Raw genomic sequence first — 16,816 nt, 5'->3', positions numbered from 1 at the left:
AAGGCCACAGTATGGTTCAACATTCATCTCAGTATGGTGTTCCACAAATTACATAATAGGTGTCAATTTGAAATGATTAGGTGGCGTTAGGTGTAACAAAGCTACTGCAAATTTGGAAGGAGGAGAAGGTCTATGAGCACGCCACGCCATCCCCCCACCACTCCCTAGAAAAATTGTGAACAAGGGGTGCTATTTGGTGACTTTTGGCGCATTTTGAATGTCATTTTTACCCGAGGCCATCAAATATAGCCATCGGGTATTGCAAAGACTTCACGTCCGTCTGTCCGTCCGTCCATGCTCAGCATAACTCCAGTCCTATTACTGCCAGGGTCTTGAAGTTCACAGGGAACATTCTTGGGACACAGACCTTGGGCAATATCAAAGATGGACAATTTTGACCTATTTTAAGAGGTATTTTAAGAGGTTAAAATGTCACACTCTCTTTCAATCTGTTCAGTTTTATTTTTGAGTGGCGGGGGTGACAGCCAATCAGAGTAGAGCTGCACCGTGACATCACAGGCTGCTATCCAGTTGCAAGCTCTGTCTCCTTTGTGTGTAAATATAACCTCTGCCATATATTATGTAAAAGCTAGTGAGAAATAAACATTTCTAAAACTGAAAACGCTGAACACAATGCCAAAGGGACTTACCTTTTTCCTCTCAAGTTTAGAAACAAACCTGCCCTTTTTTCCTGCGCTTTCAAAGAGTACACTATTATTCTGGTATATAAAATTACACACTCAAGTTACCCAAGGATTAATTTAACAATCAAATTAATAACTGAAAAATTAAAGTGCTATGTAGATGCTGAGTGTGCCAATAGGTCTATGCACACTAGAGCTGCCACAAAGGACAATTTTGATACTCGACTAGTCAACGATTATTTTTGCGATTAGTCGACTCGTCGCATCATACATAAATTGCAGCTTATCACATTTTATCGATCGATACCATTATCAATTCTGCTTATCAAGCAGATTCCTTATTGATTCCCTTATCAATACCTCCTGTGAATTTTCTGTGTGCTACAAGTAGACTTTACAGGTTTTCTATGTCAACAACATTTTAGTGAGTCTTAAAGTAAATAAATATGTAATTGGTCACTGGATCCTTGATCTCTGAACATAAATAAAACAAACAATGCGCTGACTTTCACTAGAGCTAAAGAATTCATTCTTACAGTGACAACATATTTAGAAGTCTTCAGTCAAAGCAATTTATGGTGAATCCTTGATCTCTGGACATAAATAAACTCTACATGGTGGATCCTTGATCTATGCATATAGACAGAAAAAAATCAGTAGTTTTTGTCAAAAGCATTTCCTTTCAGACATTAACGGCATGGATGTCACTCCTTAAGCCTGGGTCCCACCGAATAATGAAGGATGAATAATGAGCCACACAGCATGTTTTCTTTGCTACAAGAGGGTTTGTTCAACTATCGTGGGAGTTTCATGGCTCTGAGAGGCATTATCTTCAGTTAAGAAGGATCCTCTCTGAGCGTAGCGCTAATTTCAAGAAGTTCAAAATTTAGCAACAACAGCGTGGCGCAGTTTGTATACGAGTTACTGCAACGACTTAGAGGCATTTGAGTGGTGCTTACGAGTCTGCTAAAAGCCCATTATCCGTGTGCCTGGCAGCTACGCAGGACCTGAAAGGCTATTTTTGGAGAGGCTGCCCTCTTGCGCACAGAATTCCACCTGCTCTGTGCACTGGACGCTGTGTATAAAATAATTATTTTGCAGCAGATTAATCATTTTCTGCCAAACCTTGGATGCTGAAAACACCTCTAATTGTTTCTGGAATCACAGAGGACTGTTTCATCTGGACACTTTTCCCCTCTCTTTCCTGCTTCATATGGAATGTATTTTGAACAGCTTATGGTAACTATTTTTTAATGTTTTTATAGCTTGATAAAACAGTTCCTAGCTGTTAAGGTATGTCTATGGTTGATTTAATATGTTGTTAATGGATCACATGAGCACTGTGTGTGCGCACTGCGCACTGAGGCAGTGACTCATCACGCCCCAAGGGAGCATTTAGGTAGAACGCCAGCTCACGGAAGAGTGATTTTTCAGTCAATATTGGACGAACACAAAGTTAAAATTTGGATGACTGCGTGAAAGTGGATGTGTGTTTAAAGCCGTGGAAGAGCTGTGCAGCCACACAGAAGGAGAAGCGAGCAAAAGACCGATTTTGAAGACATAACACACAGTTAAAAGTTGTATCACAGTAACTTGTAAGCTGTGGAAGAAATAAAGAAATACAGATATATTTGAAAGTGATCCACAGGTGTATATAATTAAAGCGGCCACCTCATTGTGTATGCAGAACGGCAGCACGCACAAAAGAGCGATTTCACAGAAATAAACAGACGAACACAAAGTTTAAAGTGGGATCATGGTGTGTGTGTTTAATGCCAGGGAAAAAAATAAAGCCAGCGAGCCATGGAGCCAGCGAGGTGGCTGTCCAGGAGCCCTTGGTTCGGTTCTCGCTGGTCTGGTGCATTACAGGTGGACAGCAGCCTTGCGCAGAGCGCACAATCATGGGACTGTACTTAAAAAATGGGACATCTTTAAATGCTGCTGTGAATTGAAAACCCACATTTTAAAAGGGACCAGTGTGGGAGGGCTGGAGGTTTGGACCAAACCCATCATGCCTAAACGTGCACCAACATTGCGTTATCATGGCACTATCACGGCGCTAAGTGGCTTAGTGTGGCTGATGCAAGCCATTCAAGGCTCTAATCACAGGTCGGTCGTGGCTCACTAGAGGCTGCTACGTGGCACATGCGGGGTACAGAGAGGCACATAGAGGCACCTTCATAGCGGATACGTGATAGATGAAAAGGTGGGTCATTCTTCAAGTAATCGCTGACACACCCATGCGTGGCTTATTATTCATGGCTTATTATTCGGTGGGACCCAGGCTATATATCTGAGCTGAGCTCAGGAGGCTGCTGGAGTCTGCAGGTCTGCAGCCATATAGTCTTAGGCTGCTGGATTTCTCATTTTGGTAAGAAAAAAAACAAAAAAAAAACATTTTGATCGACTGCAGTTTATTGTTTGTATTACAATGTTTGGAAAGAGGTGTCATCTGATTTAAACTGTGATTCGCTTTGAAGTTATTAATTCCAAGCGGACTATCTTTCTAACTTGACTCGATGGCGCAGCTTTTGGAGCAGTGGAACGGAGGACGACTCTCGTTTCTTTCTCGCAACAAGACAGGAGTCCCAGTTAGTCACTTTAATCCACAAAAAACTGACTCACAATTGACATATTTTAATGGCTTTGAGAGGCGATAAGAAGCGGAGGTGCCGCTTCTGAAGAGGAGTGAAGCAAACATCCAACAAAGCAGTGGATCGAAGCAGTGCTTCATTGGTTCAAGGTTCAAAGCAAATGACTCACTGACTACTAAATTAGTGTTGATGGTTTCAATAGTTGACGTAGTCGTGACTAGTCGACTAGTCGTGGCAGCCCTAATGCAAACCATTCTCCAAGCCAACAATCACACCTGCAAGGCAGGCAGAGATCAAGAAAAAAAGCAAATCGACAGCCAACATTTATCAGACTTCCACACACGATACACAGCCCTGTTCAATCTGGATTTATCGGTCGGCTGTGTCAGGTCAGGTCACTTCCTGTGTGTTGTGAATTTGGGGGGGGATCTGACTGATCTCCACATAAAGAGCACCATGCCCAATACCCACTCTGCAATGGAAGATTACATTCCAACCAGACAACAGCAGAGATAGCATCATGCTGCCAGCCAGCCCACATTCCACTTCACATATACATCCTTGTAATTCAATAGCGAGACGATCTCATACCATTGTCATTAGGGATGGGTATCGAGAACCGGTTCCTTTCGGGTATCGTTAAGAAATGATTCGATCCACCGACATCAATAAGCTTTGTGCTTAACGATTCTGTTATCGGTCCTTCAGAGTGGCCGTTGTTTTGGCAGGTGTTTGTCAGGAAAATGATCATTTCTCTACACTGATTACAGACCCTGCAGCGGGTCCTTAATCAACTTCTCTGCAGCGCGGCTTTGCTTTGAACCTAACAAAGCAGTGGTTCGCAGATTGAAGCAATGCTTCGATCGATTGCTTCGTTTATTTCTTTCTTTTGCTTAATTTTCCCCCGCTAAAACCCTAAAGAGCATACGTCTGTGAGTATTATTTACCTTTTCTATGTTAAACCGACCTGTTATGGTCTTCTGAAACAGTTGATAGATGTATTTTAGAACTTAAAAACGGGAGCGATGCTAACGCGTTAGCATGTCTATGGCATTTTCAGTGTTAAAAGTTAGCATTTAGCAATTGCAGCCGTCATCACGTTCGGGTGCATTTGTTTTCAAATTGGAATATTCCTTAAATTTATTTTTGCTTATATATTAATAATCTAATGATTATTATATACAATTTTAGAGAAAGAGACAAAAAGAACCTGAATAGAAACACAACAGAAAATATATAATAGCAACTAACAATGAACATAAATAAATAAATACATACAGAAATAATTGTTTCCTGTGAACACCTAGTGACTCTCACACCTCCATTTCATCCCTGTCTTATTTAAGTTTAATGACAGTTTGTTTCGGTCAAACCATATTTTCAATGTGTTAATTTCTTCAGTGATTTCCTCCAGAACTATCTGCCAAACTAGAAAACTGCTGCATCCTAGTAAGAGCAGAATACTACTGGAATGAATTTGAATAAGTTGTTTTTTTTTTTTTTTTTTTTTTTTTTGCTCACCTAAATGGATACTCCAGTTTATCGTCTGGAATAGTCCCAGACTGCATTTCAGAGCTTCTAGAATTGAAACATTTTCATGCAGGTGGTGTGGGGGGTAATTTTGGGTTTCAGGTTTTTTTGTTTTTCACCACTTTCATCCCTGAATACGAGTTGTGATTCACTTTTGTGCGGATTAAAGTTACTAACTGGGACTCCTGTCTCGTTGCGAGAAAGAAACAAGAATCGTCCTCCGTTCTGTTCACACAGCTCCAAACGTTGCACGGCTCTCTGACAAGTCAAGATAGAACAATAGAATACAGTCTGAATAACTTCAAAGTGAAACACCGTTTTATTTTTATTTATGTCCACAGATCAAGGATACAGTGACTAATTTCATATTTATTTACTTTAAGACTCAAGGAAATACAAAGCAAACCTGTAAAGCCTACTTTTAGTACAAAATTCATGAGGTATCGATAAGGGAATCGATAAGGAATCAGATCGATAAGCAGAATCGATAATGGCATCGATAGATAAAATCTTATCAATACCCATCCCTAATTGTCATACAGGAGACGTGTGTCAGTCTAGGCCTGTCATGATAATTAATTATCCACTTATTCAACACAGTCATAACAGCAATCAAAATTATCTGTTTACACGTGTCTGTTTATGCAAGAATGTCACCAACATTCTGGCTAACATAATATCACAATGAATAGCAGGAGCCTCATGTACAAAGACTTGCTTGGATTTCCTACTGAAACATGGCATACATCAAAACCCAGAAACTGGCGTGAGCACAAAAAAAAAATTCAGATGTATCAAAGTGTGCATACGCATGGATCCAATCCTTTTGTACATTCCACTGAACGTAGAACTGAGCAGAAGTACAAAATTTAAAAATGCTCCAGTCATATTGAAAGCTAAACCACATTATGTGTCTGATCACAAAGATTCCAAAAAGTTATAGCAAACTATTTTATGCTGCATTTACACATAGGCAAGACGTGTTAAGAATGTCATATTTGCATCATTCTTGGCACATTCCTGGCATTCTTAATGTGACTTAACGCATCTGAATAGGTTTCTTAATAGTGCGTGTTGGTGCGTGATATTCGTGTTTTTCGTGGAGCATGTTTTTGAATGTCAAAAAAATCTTCCATGAATGTCATGCACCACCCTCATTTCGCCTCATGCCATGGAGGTCACAACTGAGCGTGTTGATCCGTCTTGATTAGTGGTGATCCTTAGAGTGTGACAGCGTTCCTCTCTGATGTGTGCACAATTAAACCCTGCTGCACCACATTTAATTTCAATGCCGCAGTATGCTGAAGGACAGTGACGCCAAGTCGGCTAAAAGTTTCTTTCCAGTGCTCATCAGCGCACTCCTGCAGGTGTTCCACCTGCTGCATGTGCCTGATGTTTGGGAAAATGAGCGAGACGAGAGTCGGTGTTTGTTCTCTGAAAAACATTTATTCTAGGGTTAGACAATGAATCGTATCACAATCATAATTGCAATGTCAGCTTGTGTGGTTATATACAGTAATTATGGAAAACTGGAATTTACAATAATAATAATAATAATTTATTAATTTATATAGCACCAAATCACGAGTAATCGCCTCAAGGCGCTTCACAAACATTTAAAAGCAGAATAAAATGAAATAAGATTAAAACACAAAAAAACTGAATTTAATTTATTTTAAGATAATGCCTCTAAGAGCCACCATTCTCCCATGATAGTTGAATAAACCCTCTCGTAGCATTAAAAAAAAAAAAGTGCTGCGTGGCTCATTGTTCATCCTTCATTATTTGGTGGGACCAGGGCTTAACTGTAACTAGGACGAGTTAAACGCAGGATAGTTTCTGGTGTATGTACAATGACAATAAAGCCCTTTTCTATATAGGCCTGTTTGTGCTGGTGCTCATCTCTGGATTCCATATGATGAAACAGATAAGAGTCTTCAACTCCGCCTGCACGGGACGCCAGCCTGAGCCAGGTTATTTCCACAGCCAAAACTGGATTCCATATACAGCTGGATGAACAGACAACACAGATTACGCATCATGTCCAAAGACACAGACAAGTGATATTCTACATAGGTCTACATATTGGTAACCCACCTATTTGCTCATAATGAACGGACATACCACAATTTGTGGTGGTCTTTGTTATTATTACTATTACACTAAACAGAAAATAGACTAATCAAAAAAAAATTAATAAATTACAAAAATAATTGTTAGCTGCAGCTTCACATTCAAATAAGCAAGGAGGCAGCAGCCTGAAAAGTGTCAAACTACTGCAGCCACTTGGCAGAGACAACAGGCATTACATCCAGCCAAGCCCTGCACTGTGTCCCACTGTCAAAGGACAGACACACTATGGTGGCCTGGCCACTGTCTGCTTGTTATCTAGAATAACAATAACACTTTTCATCCCTCACAGCTGCCACAGCAACCAGCAAAAAACATCAAGTCTCAGACTGAAAGCTAAGTAAGTGGAGCAGCCAACAACAATTTAATGAGGAGGCCTCTGTTGCTCACCTAGGTTGAATCCACACTAGGCCTATTTGTATCCCTCTAAATTAGGGGTTTTCAAAGTGTAGGAGAGTGCACCCCCCCACACAACAAATGAATGGCTGCCCCCCCCATGACACACATACACAATTTCAACATCTTTGTGTGTTTCTTTTTATTCTTTTACACATCTTAAACATATTTTAAAAGTATTTGTGCATTTTTAAGGAACTGTTTATGCATTTACATATTTTACAGCCTTTGTAAACATTTTAAACATGTTTTTAAAGAAATTTCTATTCTTCTATTTTTACCTTTTGTCTTATTTTAAGCATCATTTTTTAAAAACATTTAAGCATCTCTATGTTTTTAAACGTCTCTGCCATAACTAATAGGGATGTGAATCGTACAACAACTCACGATTCAATTCGATTCCGATTCTTGGGGTGACGATTTGATTCAGAATCGATTTTCGGTTCAAAGAGCTCTGAGAAATAGTTCTATTACTTAAAAATGTTTATGTTTAAGAAAATGCAGCTTTACAAGGTTAATCAAGTTATTCTAGATGTAAATTTACTTATCTGCTTTGCTCGTTCAGAGTTGGCTGGCAGTTGAACGAAGCGCTGGTCAGTAGTCGGCAGATACCGCTGCTCCACTTCTTTTAGCTCCGGGTGATAGCGTAGCATGTGGACTTGCGGATTTGAAGTGTTTCCAAAGTACCTGACTTTCATTTTGCAGATTTTGCACTCTGCAAAAGTCATGTCAAGCTCCTTCTTACGCAGCAAATAATAAAATCCAAAATGCGCCCAAACATTTGCCTTCAGCAAAGATGGTGCTGGCTGAAATAGCTCTTCGTCCGCCATGCTAAGCTGCAGCTCACGAATGTTTGAAGCACGCTGGACCCTCCCCTCGCGGGGACGCTGCAGTACGGAGGCCGTTGCCTCACAAAAAGTACATGCAGCGAGTAAGCAAGAAAATGTTTAAAAAATGCTTTTTAAAATTCGATTCTTGGACATTTTGGTTCGATTCAGAATCGGAATAAATAAGAATCGCAATTCGGACGTGAATCGATTTTTTTCAGGCACCCCTAATAACTAACACATTTTAACATGAATAATATTAATTAAACTTTACAGGGATGGATATTGATAAGATTTTAATCTATCGATTCCCCGATTCCTTATCTATGCCCTTATCAATACCTCCTGTGAATTTTCTCTGTACTAAAAGTAGGCAATAACATTTGAGTCTTACACTAAATAAATATGAAACTGGTCACTGAATCCTTGATCTCTGGACATAAATAAAAAAATCTGTAGTTTTTGTCAAAAGCATTTCCTTTGAGCACGGCTGTGAAATGAAAATTGTGAAATCCGAGGAAAATTCGCAGGGGGTCTCGCCCCCCCCCCCCCCCCCGGGCCCCAGAAACCAAAATAAGTTTTCATCCACTGATACATTTTAAACATTAATTTAAACAATTTAAACAATTCTCCTGGAAGAACAAATCTTAAAATTAGTGCACATTTAAATGATCCTAGATTCAACCTTTCATTTGAACCGTCAATGATCATGCTGAAGTAACAGAATATGACATGGAAGTAGGACCTGGGATGATTTTCCTTTTAATTGTAAACCAAATTATGCATTAACTAAATACTAGTTTAGTGATTCACAGGATTGCTAAAAAAGCAGTTTGAGCATAATAGTTTTGAGTTTGTAGCGTCAACAGCAGATGCTACTATTACTGTGAACACCCCCGTTTCTACTTTTTTTTTTTTTTTACTAATAGTCCAATTTCATAGGAATAGTTTGTGGACTGATGAGAGTAAAATTGTTCTTTTTGGGTCCAAGGGCCGCAGACAGTTTGTGAGATGACCCCCAAACTCTGAATTCAAGCCACAGTTCACAGCGAAGACAGTGAAGCATGGTGGTGCATCATGATATGGGCATGTTTCTCCTACTATGGTGTTGGGCCTATATATTGCATACCAGGTATCATGGATCAGTTTGGATATGTCAAAATACTTGAAGAGGTCATGTTGCCTTATGCTGAAGAGGACATGCCCTTGAAATGGGTGTTTCAACAAGACAATGACCCCAAGCACACTAGTAAAAGATCAAAATCTTGGTTCCAAACAAACAAAATTAATGCCTTACAGATGTGAAGAAATCATTAAAAACTGTGGTTATACAACTAAATATTAGTTTAGTGATTCACAGGACTGCTAAAAAAGCAGTTTGAACATAATAGTTTTGAGTTTGTAGCGTCAACAGCAGATGATACCATTATTGTGAACACCCCCCTTTCTACTTTTTTTTTTTTTTACTAATAGCCCAATTTCATAGAGTGTGCATGTCATGAATGCTTGGTCTTGTTGGATTTGTGAGAATCTACTGAATCTACTGGTACCTTGTTTCCCATGTAACAATACGAAATAAACTCAAAACCTGGATTAATCTTTTTAGTCACATAGCACTACTATTATTCTGAACACTACTGTATTCTCATTACGGGGTTGGCACAGATGAAGGGTAATTTGCAGCTCATCCAAGTAGTTCATTGTTAACCCTCGTTTTACACCTTTGCAATATTCAAAATTTAGTTTACTCACAGTTTCAAGACCCTCTCCCCCATTAAAAAAGCAAAATCAAACAGAAATGATATCTTTACACTGGTTCCATAATTCAAATTTGACTGCATGATTCTTAATGCAAGCTTGCATTGGTATTTTTACTGATGCACATGAACACTAGGTGCCTACATGCTGGCCACTCTGAAAATAAAGTTGGCAAATTCCATACCAGATGGACTGGGATCAGCCTATATGTACATGTGATTTTAACAGAATAAAATGTCGCAGCAAGGGGGAAAAAAAAACAAAACAAAAAAAAACAAACATGGTGAATTTTGTGTTCCCCAATTATTCAAATATACTGTGTTTGAAATACTTTAAATATCAGGATTTTGAATGCAGCATCATTGCCCCCCTTTGTGATCAATTCACATGAATAAAATAAAAGTAACGAAAGTAAGCTCACTCACCTATCCTCATCTCCATCTACAGCCTTGAGAAGACCAGCTGATGCAGGTAAGGCACTGATGGTGGCAGCTTCTGGAACCTGGCCAGCACTGGATGCTGATCCATCCTCTCCTCCGGACAGTTTGGGAAGCCCAAGCAAAGCTGATTGATGTTGGAGAAGTAGCCGTTGGGCATCCTCAAGCTGAGTGGTGGTGAAGGTGGGCAGACTAGCATAAAGGGCAGTGGTCTGAGCAGCATGGGCCGCAGCTTGGGCACTGGTGTGGTCCTGGGATAAGCCAACACAAGCAGTCTGGTTCTGGGGAAGAGCCTGCGGGGGCATCCGACCACTGTTAACAACAGTGTGGGCTTGGGGATCATTCTGAAGATTTGGAGGAGCCACATTTGCTGCAGTCCCCTGGCTCTGATGGACCACATTAGGCAGATGGGTGCCCAAGGTGGGGTTTTGAATTTGTGTTGGGAGTGTCTGTGGCTTCTGCTGCTGACGATCCAGATGGCTCTGAGGCTGCTGGCCAAGTCCTCCAGATCCAACATTAGAGGTCATAGTGGAAGAAGTGCCCTGAAGGGAAGCGGTGTGCTGGGGCTGTGTGTGCATACTGGGTTGTGACTGCTGCGGACCTCCCATCATCTGACATACGCCATTACCTGGACCTGAAGGAGCTGATCCAGATTGATTGGCCACAGCCTGAGATGCACCAGGCTGAAGTAATGTTTGGTGAGGCTGGGTGTAATCAGATTGTCTCACCTGCAAAGGAGCTGCTTGGAGGGTAGCAGGAGGGTGTTGCGGCATGTTGGAGTAGCCCATTTTCTGCTGCTGAACACCCAGTGCACCCTGGGTGGAGCCTGGGGGTTGATTAGCAACTGCCTGAGCATAGGTTAGTTGCTGTTGGTGTACAGCTGGGGTAAGGAGCCCGATGGTGGTCTGGTGGCTTGACATGGGAACAGGGTGGTGAATGGCGGCAGGACCAGAAGGGGCTGCTGTAGTCTTCACATGTGCAGACGTAACATCCTGGGGATGCATGTGAGGCTGGATATGAGACACTCCCATTCCAGTGGGGAGGACTGCTTGAAAGCCCTGAGGTGGGGAGGCATAATCCTGGACATGTTGGTTTACTGTGGGTCCCCCAGCATCTCCACTGCAAACGCTTTCACTGTAATGGCTCAATGTGCTGATAGTGCTACTCACAGAACTTCCACCTGTGCTCTCCCTCTCTGAGGCTCCAGCAAGACTCTCAGGAACCATTGGGCGCATGCTGAAACATGTAGATTCAGATGCAGAAGAACTTGGAGCAGAAGCAGGTGTCTCCTTGTCATAGTATTCAGTACATGTCCATCTGCCCTTTTTGAAGTGCTCAGAGCTGGAATCTAGCTTCACCACCCTGAAGCGAGAGCTGGTGGTAGCCACTGCAGGGGCTGGAGCTGGAGCAGGTTGAGCCCAAGTAGAGGGTACAGGTGCCATGGCAACAGCTGTGACAGGTGCATTCACTGTTTGCAGCAAAGCAGATCCAACTCTTCCCTGGATCCCACCGGACACTCCCATAGCCACAGAGGCACTGGCAACAGCAACAGTTGCAGTTGTAGCCATAGTGATGTTGACATTGATGTTTTGGTGTTGCTGAATCGTGGCAACATTAGGATGGGCGACAGGGTTACCCATACCGGCAACAGCACTATTTTCACCTACACTCCCCACATTGCTGCTTATCACACTGACAGGAAACCCACCACTGCTACTGCTAGCACTCGTGGTGATACCCCCCCTCACAGGCACATTGGCAGAGCTCAATATATTCACATTACTAACACTGCTGGTCTGGGGATTAGCTATGTTAACGTTAGTGCCTGCAACAGAGCTGTGCATTCCAGGGACAGATGCAGGGACCACAATACCTACAGGCTGGGCGATATTATTACTTGGAGGCGCAGCTTGAGCAACATTCTCTGACAGGGCTCCCACATTAGAAGGCATTTTCTGGGTAATGTAAGATAAAGCTCCAGAGGTGACTACTGATGAGGCATTCCCAGGTCCAGATGGGGCACGGTAGACCTGGGGTTGGTGATGTTGTTCAGGGTGATGGTGCATAATCCCATTAACCATGGTCCCACCATGCTGAGGAGCCTGGCTCATGGAATGAGGGTGTGAAGGCTGGTTGGGGGAGACAGCTCCAGGAGTTTCTGCATCATGAAAGTTATTCAATGTCTCCTCAGATGAGCTTCTCTCTGCTCCAACTATGTCATTTGCTCGAGAAAGGGACACGTCCAGAATTTCAGAAGATGACAGATCCTCTGTATGAGATTCATCCAGATCATCATAGCTTTCTGTGTCCTCTGCAATACTGTTGTTGGTACTCACAGATATCTGAGCTGGAGTCACACTTGTGATCTGGAAACCACTCTTCTTTTTCATTTGAGCTCCAGCTGACTGCGTGGGCTGGGGTTGTAGATTCAGACTGTGGGGTGGAGGATGACTGGAAGCCGGGGAGGGTGACCCACCAGGAGGCTGGCACTGAATCACCAGAGAGGACTGATAATCATCAGTTTGAACGTGGCTGTTACTGATCACGGAGTTAGCCGGTGTTGACAGCGTGGAGCCGCTCCCGGTGCCTGGGTTGCTACCCCTCCTGTGAAAGACAGCCGGGTGCGCCATCTTTCTAACACTGCCGGATTCTCCTGCAGGGTCCGGATGGTGCATTTTGAGAGAATCCGGGGGGTAGTTGGTCTTTGATAGTATGCAATAAGGTTGCAGTTCGTTAACGCCGCCGTTTTGGCAAAGCTACGATCGACAGACAGCACGATCAAAAATAAAGATTTGAACCAAGTATCAAATGGTTCTCTTTGAATATCAGAATATTTACAGCCGATCATGCGCGACCCAGCCTTCTCTGGTGGAAGCTAGAAGCTGCTTGCTGAGGAGCTAGCGAGTTAACGTCAGCTGATGAGGTCTCCACTTGTACTTAGCCGGATATTTGTTTTTACCTTTTACGCACAAACTAACACATTTGTAGTCGCTAAAAAATGAAGCAAAATTGAGGGGCGAAACCACTTGCATCAAAAGCACTAATCTGCACAGCAACCTTGTTTGACGAGCGTTATTAAGTTACTAGCCTGACACAGAGCAGCAACGTCGGCTAGCTAGCTGCCAGTCTCCATCACCGGCTAGCTAAACACAGACTTGTCGTTTTAGCTACTAAATTCACTCAAAGAGAAGAAAAGAAAAAACCTTTTATCAGACGCACAGTGTTGTAAAAGCGTGAGGCGACGTCTAAAGAACGATGGCAGAAGACTTAATCCATTCCACTGGGTGAGCTTTAGCGGTGGTTTTGCTGTCTCACTGGTCCCTCCCCGGCTCTGTATGTGTGGAGCCTCGCGCATAGCCGCTGTGGCTCTAACAGGATGGGAGGGGCGCGCTCGCTAATATGGCGACCGCGCATGGTCTCTACAGCCAGACATAAAGCAGTCTGGGCCCGCATCGGCACGGTCTGCCGGAAAGAGCCGAAAACTGCCGAAGACAACCGCTCTGTCTGACCGAGCCACGCAGGTTTCCGGTGGCAAAAAGTGACTCAGTCTGTAAACCAGGGCCCACGTATATTACCTTCCCCAGCCAGGTTTGGTCAACTGAAGATTACACAGGGGTAAAAAAAAAAAAAAAATGCCCCAGTCATGTTGAAAAGTAGTACTGTGGCTTAGTGGTTGCACTGTTGCCGCACAACAAAAAGGCTGTGAACCCCTGACCCCTGGTCCTCCCTGTGTGCATTTCACATGTTCTCCCCGTGCTCCCACTTCCAATAACATGCAGGTAAAATGAACTGGAGACTTTAAAATCAGGTTCAAGTTCAGGTGACTTTATTTGTTCCCGTAGGTAGATTTGACATGCAGCAAACAGAAAAGGGCGTCCATGTTGGTCAGGCACAACAATAAGGCAAATACATAAATAAATATATAAATATGTGCAAACCCTGCTAAGATTTGTTCAAATGCACAATTGCCACTGAAACAAAACTACTCCTGTAGCATTTTGTCCTACACCTTGGGACTTTGATCCTACGACCAGAAGGTAGGAGTTGAAATTTGTTATCCAAAGGGTGGTCACTAGTGATGACTCCCACCCTCCCACAAATTGGCTGTGACTGTTTGTCTGTCTATAGCTTTCCCTGCCATAGACTGCCCAGGGCGTACTGCTTCTCACCCTATTTGCCCTATTGAGATATCCCATAATCCCTTGTGCCAGAGAGTCGCTGCAGTCCAAACAACAAAGAGAATCCACGACGATAATTGCAAATGAACATTATACTACCAAAATTTTATTTTTATGTTTTTCATCACGTTAATAAGAGACTGCATGCATGACACCCCGAAAACCTGCTAAAACAAATATTCCAGATATTCCATGTGTGCTACATTTAACCTGCGTGGAACTTTATAATCGCAAACTGAATTTCAGACATTTTATATATATATATATTACTCTGGAACAAAGAGGACAAACAGTACGGTAAAGGACAATAAGCAGGGCGTTGAAGAGCAAACTTCACTTTTCCCCAGAACAACATGAACAGGAAGCGATCACAGCTCACAGCAATTCCCATTGAAAATAACAGAGAAACAACCCAAGCTTCTCACATGTTTACATAAAACAAACACAATAACAATGTCTAAACACCCAGATTTATGTTGCAATGTTAATGGTGTTGTCCGTGTGCAGTGGTTAAATTGCAGCCTTATCAGACCGTTTCAATGCAATTCTCAATGTGAATGACATCTCGTAGAGCGGCGACCTCTCCAAAATATTGTGAGATTTTGTAGGATTTAAAACTTCAATAGGGCGAATGACTGCTGGGATAGGCTCCAGCTTCCCCCCCCTCAGGCCGCCGTGACCCTTCATTGTAGTAAGCAGGTACAGAAAATTAATGATTGTTGAAAGGACACTATATTATTTGTCTGATCATAAGGATTCCAAAGACAAAGACATGGGTTAAATTATAATAATGTTACTGAAAATATAGCACTTTTAGGATAATACATTTCAAAGTACTTCACAATACAGAATTTACATAAAAGCACCACAGGTTAAAAAAAAAAATCCATACCTCCATTCATCTGTTTTTGAACCCACTTAATCCAATTAAGTGACAGGTGTGTGTGTTTTTGGTTGGGGATGTTGGGGGGCAACGTATCCCAGCAGTCACTGAGCGAAAGGAGGGTGACACTCTCAATAGGCAGTCAGTGTATTGCAGGGATACAAAACAAACTGCACAAAAAAATTGTTATTAAAGCAGGCGAACACTGGAGCCCAACATGTATAAACAAATATTCATACAAAACAAGTTAAAATAAAGATGAATTATATACTATTAAAAATAAGTGCGTTTTACAACAGGATTTTGTAGTACAAACAGAATTTTTAAAAGTTTGTACTATATACAGCAGACAAACAAAAATTAATAAAGTACCAGTTTCGGTTTGTACAGGGATCAAAAATTATTGTTACCTCTTTTTTCTTCTTTCTTTTTTTGCTTAAAAAGTGATGCAGATTATTGTTAATAAGACTTTTTTAACGAATACTTTGAACCATATTATGCAGCAAACTGTTACAAATACAAACCAATCAACATTTGTTTACACTTTCCTTTGCAAACCAAGTATTCAAAGTAGTCAGAACTATTCACTTTTGTAAATTCTACTAAATCAGTACCACCCAAACCAGTAATTTGGATCATGTTTTAACAACATTAGAACAAGCATCATCCCTGTAAAACCGAAGCTGGCTTTTTTCACAGTCTTTTCTGGTTTTACACCATAATGCCAAAATGTTTGGCCATAGATTCTAACAAGCATACAATCAGACAATAAATGACTGGAAGATTTTAAAGTCTTCAGGACGCCGTTATGCTTCACCAGTTTGTAGAACCAACCGTTTTTAACGTCATTTATCCCTTCAGCGATTCGACTTTTAAATGCTCTGTAGGTCTGGTGTGTTTTTATTTATTTATTCTGGCTACCCAATTTAACTCATTCTTAAAGTCTGTTTTTATCTGTTTTTATTTGTTTTAATTAGTCTTATTGTTCTTATATGCTGTTATATGTTATTGTGGTTTTTACGGGCTGCTCAAACTTAATTGCCCCTTGTGGGATTAATAGAGTTGTTTGATTGACTGTTCCCTGTGTAATCTTTAACTGACCTCCACTTGGGCATCACTACCAATCAGGTAAGTTTATCATACATATTTGAGTTGGCAATGATATACTTAGACAGGATTGGATTTTTTGTTTTCCATTGTAGGTTGGTACCAAGTCAAGTTTGGGAGCATGCACCCTGCTGCAGCCACAACACCACAGAACTGTCTTGGGTCCTGGATGGGAACCAACCGTTCCATTCCCACATCACTAAAATAACCATCTGTCTGCCACATCCAGGTGAAATATGGGCATCCCCTTGGGCTTCTCCAGATATTAGGGTCCTCAGCAATCAGGTACCTATGTGTTGGATCATGCACAGAGGAACATGCCACATGGCCAA

The 16,816-nt window shown here is 41.8% G+C and overlaps 1 protein-coding gene across 1 annotated transcript in view; it reads right to left on the bottom strand.

Annotated features, from left to right (window-relative positions):
- The window catches only part of LOC117524141 (TSC22 domain family protein 1-like), a 78,077-nt gene extending 64,408 nt beyond the window's left edge, over positions 1-13,669 (bottom strand). The window contains exon 1 of the mRNA XM_034185871.1: positions 10,305-13,669. Within this exon, the coding sequence (XP_034041762.1) occupies positions 10,305-12,991 (2,687 nt within the window). The 5' untranslated portion in view covers positions 12,992-13,669. The remainder of the gene's footprint in view (positions 1-10,304) is intronic.
- Positions 13,670-16,816: the final 3,147 nt, after the last annotated feature.

Source organism: Thalassophryne amazonica, chromosome 14 (genome assembly GCF_902500255.1).
Source record: "Thalassophryne amazonica chromosome 14, fThaAma1.1, whole genome shotgun sequence".
In the NCBI taxonomy this organism is placed as follows: Eukaryota; Metazoa; Chordata; class Actinopteri; order Batrachoidiformes; family Batrachoididae; genus Thalassophryne; species Thalassophryne amazonica.
The sequence above is the reverse complement of the archived record's forward strand: the minus strand, read 5'-3'. Positions and strand labels throughout refer to the sequence as shown.